The sequence below is a fragment of the Solanum dulcamara genome, chromosome 3, assembly GCF_947179165.1.
Source record: "Solanum dulcamara chromosome 3, daSolDulc1.2, whole genome shotgun sequence".
Lineage (NCBI taxonomy): Eukaryota > Viridiplantae > Streptophyta > Magnoliopsida > Solanales > Solanaceae > Solanum > Solanum dulcamara.
In genome coordinates this window covers 7,008,243-7,018,250 of record NC_077239.1, presented here as the reverse complement: position 1 = coordinate 7,018,250, position 10,008 = coordinate 7,008,243, and the positions used below count along the sequence as shown (strand labels likewise).

Genomic DNA, 10,008 nt, shown 5'->3' with positions numbered 1-10,008 from the left:
ACCAAAATTACTAGCTCCCTATTAATTCTTTAATTTGATCTACATCTTCTATACACAGTTGTTTAAACCAAAAAAGTAAAGATACTATTCAATTCCCTTCTACTTTATGAATAGAATTAGATCTGTCTTCAAAACATCTCCCAATTATTTTCTTCCACACTGACCACCCTATGCATGATTGTATTAGCTTCCACCACTTCTTTTGAGTCTTGCTAACTCCCCCTTCTGATCTAGCAATTAAAAAGGTCAGAAGTGTCTTCTAGCATAGTCCAACTAAAGCCTGTGATGTTGAGGATAAGCCGTAGATCTGTGTAGTGATTTGCAGTGATGGAATAGGTGTTTGTTTGTTTTTCCTGTCAAAATTTTCATAGAAAACATCAAACATATACGGACTAGTTGCATTCTATAACATCTCGAAAATTTCTATGCCAAGACTTGAGCCATTTTTTTAGCCGTATAGGATTGAACTCGGTGACTTTTAGTTGTATTTATGAGTTAGTATCAATTCCTAAGTATTTTAAGAGTATTAGATGTGTTTTAGGGTCATAAGGGATCTCTAACACCAAGAAGATTCTAAAGAATTTTTATCGGCTAAGTTTTCGAATGAATTCGTATAAGGGTCAATTTCAAAAGACCATATCTCCTATAATATAATGAATTGGGTGGCTCATAACCTATTAAATTAAATGTTTTTGAGTCTTCTTTCCAATGCCATCAAGATTGCATTTTTTCGAGTTCGAAGTCCAAAGTTATGCTTGGTTGACCAGAGATGTTCGAGACAAGTCTGCGTCGCGGACGTGCAGCGAACTTGGACAATTTTTCCAGATTTCATTTTTTTGTCGACCAGAAAGGTGCGCGACACGTCCACATCGTGGACCTGTCGTGGACTTGTCCAGTTTTCCAGATTTTGTAGGGACATTTTGGGAAAATTACCTAATATCTATATATACGAACTTGGACGCGTTTTGGGTCATTTCTTTTCAGTCTTTCAGCTCTCCAAAACCCTAAACTTGATCCTCCTCTCTCTCAAATCATCCCCTCCAATTTTTCCCTCAAACTCAAAGGATTCAAGGCTCCTCATAGAAGACCAAGAATCAAAATTTCTTAAAAGCTTCAATCTAAGGTATGTGGATTTTCATCCATGGGTTCTTCCACCCATGGAGACCAAATATTTTCTCAACTTGATGTTTCAAATTCTAAATGGTGAATTCTTATGAGATTTTACATGATGATTCAAAATGCATATATTATGGTATATTTGAAGCTTTTTGTGTTTAAATTGATTTATTGACTCTCATTCATGAAATGAAATTTTTTGTTAGTGATCCCATATGAAGGCTTGAAAGGTAGTTTTAAAGTGTATATGGTGGGTTGTTTTAAGATGTTTGATTCAATGCATTTATATCACTCTCATGCATACAAGTATTCTTTAAATGTATTTGAAGGTCTTTATGAATTGAACCCACCTAGTCTTCCTATGTTGAATGAAGTTGAATTGAAAGTTTATGAAGCAAATGCCTATGTTTAAGGGAGTCTTGTGAAATGATTGAATAATGATGAAAGGGCTTCTAGCCAAAGAAAGGATTCAATGTGAAAGGACAATTCTCACATATTTGCATCAAATGAAATTTTTAATGAGCTATTCCACCGATGATAATTTGATGTTGAAAGTTATACAATGCTTATGTTATTATGATATTTAAATGTTATTCTGTGGGATTGACCTAGCACCGAATGTAGCATGTAGATGGGGACTCGACATAAGGGGTCCTTAAGTAAAGTCTCATGTTGCATTAACTATGCGCCAACGTAGGAGCCCTTGTAGGCTATTTAGGCTAGTGGATCTACAATTAGCTAATAAAGTTAAAGTTAAAGAATGTTAAAGTTGACGGAGTTCTACCCGGCAAGTAGACTCCCCGTACCAACATAGGGGGTTATGTTGGATTCTATGTAATAGCTCCCATGGTCTTAAATGTCGGTTAAGGTCACTCCCCATAAAATGAATGTTTTAAGGTTTCTTATGATGATGTTTAATGCATGCATTCATTATGCACATTGCTTATTCATATTTCTCTTATGTTCTTCATTTCGTAGCCTACTCACATACTTAGTACATTCAAAGTACTAACGCATACTTTTGCCTATATGTTATCACTATGTAGGAATCGACGTTACTCATTGACCTCCTCCACGTGGCTAGCTCGGATTAGTTTGAAGATTGCTTGTGGTGAGTTCCAATGTTTCGGGAACAACATCCTTTTTATTCTAAGCTAATATTTTGTAAAATATTATGTCACGCTCCGAGAGGGTACCCTAGACATGGCCGGCACTCAGAAACCATTACTGGCTCCCAAGCGAACCACTTGACCTGATCACATATCCGTTCATTCATTCAATTAGCGGAAGACTTAAAATAAAGAAATAATAAGTGGGCAACTCAAATCAACAATCTACCTCAAGGAAGAAAGGCCATGGGCCAACAAGTCTAACTCCAATCTTTGTCATTAAATAGTCTGACAAGAACAATTCAAGGAAATAAAATACTCAATCGATCCATCACTATCTAGTCTATGAAGCCTCTATCAGTACTATCTAATTAGTGTCAATGACATGTTCATGGCTACCTCAAATCAAAATGAAAGACTAAACTCAACGCAAGAATAACATAAGTGGTGTCCTCCGAATGTAGGGGAGGACTCACCAATAAGCTGAGTGTGAATAGATCCTCAATGGTGCGCCTATTGACGATCTCTTAAACCTGCCTCTGCATCAAGAAATGATGCAGGTCCAAATGGACGTCAGTACATGAAATGTACGAGTATGTAATATGACAGAATGAAACCTACCTCAAGGTAGAATAATATCAGTTCAGATATCTCAAATCCGTAAGATTAGAGAGACTCAATCAAGGTGTCATAAGTCTAAAGTAAGAATATAGTTTAGACAGAGATCAATCATATACCATCCAATCCAATCCAATCTGTACAATATAGTTCAATCAAATCATTTACAATTTGATCAAATCCAATCATATACAATCCGATCCAATCCAATCATATATCATTCGATCCAATCCAATCATATACAATCGGTTCAATCCAATTATATACAATCTGGTCCAATCCAATCATATACCATCTAATCCAATCCAATCACATATTATCTAATCTAATCCAATCACATATCATCTAATCCAATCCAATCACATATCATCTAATTCAATCCAATCATATACAATCAACTCAACAATCAAGTCAAAGGACTCAACTCAATAGATATGCAAATTAGAATTTAACAATGTTTTACCATTCGACTCAATTAGCTACAATCACAATCAAACCAATCATATCATGCACAATCCACTCAATTTGGGAGTTTCTCAAACCGACAAAAATCACCTATGAGCCACTGATGTACAACAAGCCGACGTTGTTGCCACGTCCATCCATACTTTGCTAGGGTATGAACGAATCAACCAAATCAAGTCCTATCATTTTAGGACAATAAAATGGGAAACATCCGACTTTAACGGTCCAATTCCTTCTTACGTTGGCTACGTAGTTCATGGGATTCGAGTATGGACTATACTCTTACCTAATTCGGTGCTCAATACTCCTCCCAAGACTCAATATGCTCATATCTATCAATTGAGTAAAATACTCAAAATACTCATTTAGTCTCATTGGACTCTTTCAAATCAACTCATTTAGTCTCATTGGACTCTTTTCAAAACTCAATCAAATCTGGTCTCATTGGACCTTCTTTCAAATCAACTCATCTCAATCATCAAACTCTTCTCTTTAAATTTGATACAATCTCAACTCAATGAATGCATTTAAAACATAGTTTTTAACTAGTCAACTCAATCTCAAAATAGATGTTTTAACGTAAAAATTGTCAACTTGTTTATACTCAAAATATTCATACTCAAAATAATAATTAAGAGACTTTTCAAACTCAAATCATGCTTAAACTCTTTCTAAATCAAAGATGAAAATAATCATTCTTTAAACTCAAAATAGTGTATAAATATTTTATGCAAAATATTCATAAATCGTTTTCAAAACTCCTTCTCAAACAATCATTTATACTCAAAATGCTCATATGACTCCAATCAATCAAATTATGCAAATCATATCATGTAGTCACATTAGACTCCAATCCATTTTATCTCAAACATCATCATCAACATACCTCTTCATCAATCATTCTACCTAGTTAAAGATAACCATCATTCACATCATCATCAAACATCTTGCTCCAAAATTCCCATTTATCTCTATATTCAATTTCATTCACACTCATTAACAAAAATACATCATCTCCCTTTGAAAGCAATATTTACATAAAAACTATCAATCTCAACCTCAAGATAATTTATGACAAAAAAATAAAATCCCATCTTGGATTCATGTGAATGAATACATGGATCCATACTCTCGACAAAACCCAACTCAAGAACATCATTAACACATATTAATAATATTCTAGGGTTTAGGAAAAATTCAAGAAAATATTCATAGAAGGTTCAAGTCTTTCACAATTTCCATCTAACACATCTATGGGCATATGGAAGAACTCAATCCATATTTTAGGTTAGCCTTACATACCTTAGATTAGATGTTGAAGAAATCTTTGATGTCAGGTCTTCAATGGAAAGCTTGAATCCTTGAGTTTTGAGGAAAAATCTTGTTGGAGATGATTTGAGAGAGAAGAGGATGAAGATTAGGGTTCTTTGGAGAGGCAAAAGACTGAAAAATATGGTCCAAAACGCGTCTAAGTTGTATATATAGGTATTAGGTAATTTTCCCTAAATAACCCTCCAAAATCTGGAAAACTAGACAGGTCCGCGACACGGACGTGTCGCGCACCTTTCTGGTCGACAAAAAACAAAATCTGGAAAAAAAAACAAGGCAAGTCCGCGACAGGTCCGCGTCGCGGACTTGTCGCGCACCTCTCTGTTCGACTGGACATAACTTTTGACTCCGAACTCGGAAAAATGCAATCTTGATGGCGTTGGAAAGAAGATTCAAAGACCTTTACTTTGATAGTGGGCTACCAAATTCGTTATATTTTGAGATATATGACCGTTTGAAGTTGACCCTTATACGGACTCATCCGGAAACTTAGCCGAGAGGAATTCTTTGGACTTGGCTTGGTTTTAGGGATCCCTTATGACCCTAAATCACATCTAATACACTTAAGATACTTAGGAATTGATCCTAACTCATATATACAACTCAAAGTCACCGAGTTCGATCCTACATGCACATGAAGAATGGTTCGAGTTTTAGCGGGAAAAAATTCGGGGTGTTACACATTAAAAATTTTATGAAGACATTCTTGACACTTATTTTTGAGGGTGAGCTAGGGACATGTCTTAGCCCCCGCCAAGTCTATTAGTAGAGGTATGTTGGGACATAAATGGAAAATGTTTTGAAGTTGCTAAGGACTATTGTTCCACGATATTTCCCTTAGTCCCGATTCCCTTTTTATTCATTTACTTTCCGCTTGTTATTGTATGTCATTACCAATGAAATGCTTAAGAATGCTAAGAGGCTTGGGTGAGGCACCTCCGGATGTTTCATTCGCCTTGTCACGTCTAGGCCCTAGGCTCGGATCGTGACACATTCCTTTCTTCTGTAGGACTTCATGAGTTAGGCAGGCTCTTTTGATGACTAACCAAGTGAAACGTTTCACTTTGGTGGGAGTCCTCTACAAATACTCTTCCAGTGATGACGGTAACCTCCAACCCCAACTTCTATTCTTATCAACAATATTTTAATTCTGTTGAATACATTAGTTTTAGGGAAAGTTTGTTTTCTCATATACAACATTTCTTTGGATGTGTTAACAAAGCACTAAGTTTTGCTGGATACACTTTCTCAATTTGGTTGGATACACTTAGGAGGCATAAAAACCGAAAAATCGGAACACCAAATCGAACCAAATTTTATCCAATTTCAGTATTTCAATTTTCGATTCATATTTTTTGTAACTTCTGATTTTCGGTAACAAAATTTATGTATTTTGGTTTAACCGAAATTTATGCATTAGTATACTATATTAGAACTATAATACAATGGCCAACCCGTTTTTTACTAGGCCCAACCTTTTCTACTAGGGTCTTGGCCTTTTTTTTCCTTCTCTACCCTTAGATTTTTGTCTTTTTGAGTTTTGATTCTCATTCCACCCAGTTGCGGGCTGTTCTGATTCCACCAGCAACTTGTAGCTGCGTTGAGTCGTCGACGATTCCAGCTTTTGCTGGCCAGCATCCGCCGTCCAGCAAAGTGCAATTGTCGGCAAACTACTCCACTACAGCAGTAAATCATATTTCAAGATTCCAATTTCTTCCGATTCCAGGTATTCCATCCCAGAAAAAACTAAATTTAATAAACCAAAACCGAATCAAATTACAAAAAATAACCGAATTAATTTGGTTCGGTGTTCGGTACAACAAATTCAATAACTGAAAACCAAAACAAGGGAAACCGAACCAAACTACCGAATGTCCACACCCCTAGATACACTGATGTAAGTAAAAAATATTCCAAAGCTTGTTGCTTCTATAATAACAAACACTTCGATGCAAGAATGATTGCAGCTTGGTGGTGTATATAAGATAGCTGCAGAATACCTAGCAGAGATACTGAAAAAGGTGATTGACAAACTAGTCTCAGAACATCAAAGTGCTTTCATTCAAGTCAAAAAGATCATTGATAATTAATTTCAAATTGCCTCAAATGTTGATTCCTCCATTGCACATAACAGACATAATGTCAGTATGGGATCTACAATTTACAAGGAACTAAAGGAACTGTTGATTTTGTTACAAATACTACAGTCCTTCACTTTCTCTAGCCACACAAATGATAGTATAAGTTGGGGCAACACAAAATGGGGTTATTCACAGTGAAAGCAGGCTGCAGATCTTTCAATAACTCAGATTGGGAATGTTCAGCAATGGCTTTGGGAAGCTCATACGGTTTTGTTTTTATAAGGTTCTTATGGGATAATTATAAAATCAACCCCCAAACTCAAAATGTTTTTCCTTGGGCAGCAATCTATGAAGCCTACCACAGGATAACGTTAGCAGGAGGAACATTCAGATAGAGAACAGATGCTACATGTACCATCAATGTCTAGAGACTAACAAGCACCTCTTCCTACACTGCCCAGTAGGATGCCTACGAGAGCCGGAGATCTTCTTGTGCCCGCTGTGACTTTCCTATTGCTGCTTATGTCATCAGACGTGTGTAGGATCCTTCAAAATTAGTGCATTTGTTTAGAGTCTAAGCAACTTACGGCAAAAGTTAACATTCTATACACACCAGACATCCACAAATAACAATTACAAAATCACAAAAATTAGGGCAAAAGTAAGGGTTGAAGATTGTATTAACAGTGACCAAACGTCCATAAAAAACAATTAGAAAATCATAAAAAAATTAGGGCAAAAGTTTAAGGGTTGAAGATTGTACTCTACACTCACCAAACGTCCATAAACAGCTATAGGAAAGTCATAGCGGACACAAAAATGTACTCGTTCACCAAGCTGTCGCCGGGACCTACGGCCAACAGTTTTGAGTTGAGATGCAGGATTTAGTGTACCAAGGATCTTGGCTACAGGAAGATCAGCTATATCAAGATTATCAGGACATGCAACTGTAACAGTTTCAGGAGGCAACCACTTAGCAACTCCACCACTCTCATTTGATGGCTTGCTAAGACGGATCTGAAGCATCTTCTCCGATTTACTTCAGGCGACTCTAGGGTTAAGCCCCCAATTATTTATGCCTCAAATAATAAATACTACCACCTATTTATTTTATATAATATATAATTATTAATAAAATTAGTATAATCTTTTTTATGTTTATCTCATTTATTTATTTTTTGATTTCTCACCTTGTTTAAGATACCCGTATTGGAGTTTGATTCGTTGTATCACTTATACAACTTTTTAAAAATCGTATTGTATCAGTGACATGATAATTTTATTTTATTTGTTCTCTCAATCTAGTTGGATACATTGTATCTATTTGCTCAACTTAATTATATCAATAGACAATAATATCTTAATTTTGTTGAGTACATTGATCTTAGGGCAAGTCGCTCTGTCTCACATAAACACCCCATCCCTCTCTTTCCTTTTTTCGCCCCCATGTCGCCACACGGTGGAACATAGGGACGTAAAAAAGGGTGTCCTATCAACTTGTTCTAACCTAGTATAATAAATTCATGAGCTTGGTCTTACTTCACCATAACGTTCATTTGGAGGGGTTAACAAAACACTCGATTTTGCTGAATATGCTTTCTCAATTTTATTGGATACACATATATAATTAAAAAAATAATTCAAAACTTGTTGAATATATAGAACCTTCAAACTATACAAATTTGTTTTAAAAATAGCAAAAAGCAAGAGGCGACTATGGAATATAGTTGAAATTCAAACCAAAACTGGCAAAGCGAAGTGACCTCAAACTGGAATAGAAATTTCAATCTTTTACTCAATCTGCATTCTTAAAATATTAATACAGAGGGGGTAACGTGGCTCGTTGAGTGGAAACATGGTGTTTGAGAAAGAAAAGCAAAGGAAGAGGAGAAAAAAACAGAGGAATGGAAGTGGGCTGCGACCATGGTTTATTGGGAATGGAAGGGGTTTAGGGTTTATTTTTAGGACCTATTATAAAAGTCAAAGTATAACTATGCTTGATAATTTTTTAAAATACCAAATAATGGATAATTAGAGAGAGAAAGTTTGGTTAAAAAGACTTGTATTTACGAAATGAAGCTGGATTTTCCATTAACCAAATATAGCAGGAGATTTAGAATAAATATATGTGAAATCACACTTCGAATCTCATTCTAGGTTTAGAACTTCGCTAAGCCTGGTGCGAAGGATCGACTTGCCATAAACTGTATGAAATCGATAAGAGTATCTGGTTGGGGTGGCTCTCTACACACGGATGGGTTCAAAGCCAATGGGCTGAGGAGGAAACTAGTATTTTTCTTAAGTGATACTGTAGAATATTAATAACTAATTACTCTTGATTAATAACTAAGTTAATTTCGTTTGTAGAAAAAGAACTGGGAAGGTCGGTAACTCAAAATGAGGCATTCATGGCCACTCACAAGAGAAAGAAGAAAACCTCAGGAGATCTAGCATTTGGGATGAGCAGACAGACCTACGTAAGCCTCAAATTTAAAGTAATAATTACTTTATTTTCTCAATTTATATTCTACTATTTTAACTATTAAATTTAGGGAAAAGGCTTCAATATGCCATTAAACTTTTAGAAAAGGTTGATATATGTCATCCGTTAAAAGCTTGACTTATCTATGTCATTGACGTTTGAGAAAAGGCTCATTCATACCATTATTTTTTAACTTCGATTTTGCAAAACTACTTTTACACATGGCCAATTATAATTCGACCACATTATTATTATTATTATTATTATTATTATTATTATTATTATTATTATTTATTTACTTATTTATTTATTAAAAAAAGAAGCCAACTGACTCAACAAGACCCCAAACAACTGTTAACACTTTTCAATTGGGTTTTGGATCAAATGTTCTTTTTTTGGTCATTCTTTCTTAAAAACACCAAGAACACATAAATAATACCAAGAACTCCCAAATTTTCAAATTCTTCAATTCTTCACGAAATCACCTCAAATTTCAAGAGTACTATTCCTCCGAGCTAGATACCAAAATTCAATATCTTTTGAGCTCGAATTCAACCTAACTCAATAAGACTCACTTGAAATTTATTCAAAGTTTTAAAATTTCAACATTTTTAATGGTAAAATTTTCTCCACAATTCCAAATCACTAGAAAATTTTGAACATAGGCTCAAAAAATACTAGGGAACAAGGATCCAGTGTCAAAAATAACAACAAAAACACGAATCAAAGCAGATTTTCCAAATTTTGGGACTAATTTTTGTTTTTTTTTTGGAATATTTTTTTAATACGGGTGGGCTTTTTAAATTCC

General features: G+C 35.1%; 1 protein-coding gene across 5 annotated transcripts; it reads right to left on the bottom strand.

The window, feature by feature from the left end:
* Positions 1–2,487: 2,487 nt before the first annotated feature.
* LOC129882342 (E3 ubiquitin-protein ligase HAKAI homolog) lies at positions 2,488–7,813 on the bottom strand. Of its 5 annotated transcripts, none has more exons than XM_055956594.1 (2): positions 7,493–7,813; positions 2,488–2,764 (listed from the first exon to the last, which is right to left on the bottom strand). In XM_055956594.1, the coding sequence occupies exons 1-2, from the start codon at positions 7,742–7,744 to the stop codon at positions 2,753–2,755; spliced, it is 264 nt and encodes an 87-aa protein (XP_055812569.1). In that variant the 5' UTR covers positions 7,745–7,813; the 3' UTR covers positions 2,488–2,752. The 5 variants fall into 5 exon arrangements, 4 of the variants coding, with proteins under 4 accessions (XP_055812569.1, XP_055812565.1, XP_055812567.1 ...); XM_055956590.1 differs by lacking the exon at positions 2,488–2,764 and adding an exon at positions 5,902–6,383; XR_008765751.1 differs by lacking the exons at positions 2,488–2,764; positions 7,493–7,813 and adding exons at positions 6,415–7,264; positions 7,410–7,423.
* Between the last annotated feature and the right edge of the window lie 2,195 nt (positions 7,814–10,008).

Coding starts and splice junctions, on each gene's coding strand:
- LOC129882342 (XM_055956590.1), bottom strand. CDS start 7,744: ATGCTTCAGATCCGTCTTAGCAAGCCATCAAATGAGAGTGGTGGAGTT. Junction 6,384..7,492: donor TAGCTGTTTATGGACGTTTG/GTGAGTGTAGAG, acceptor TATTAAATTTAG/TTTTTTCTGGGATGGAATAC.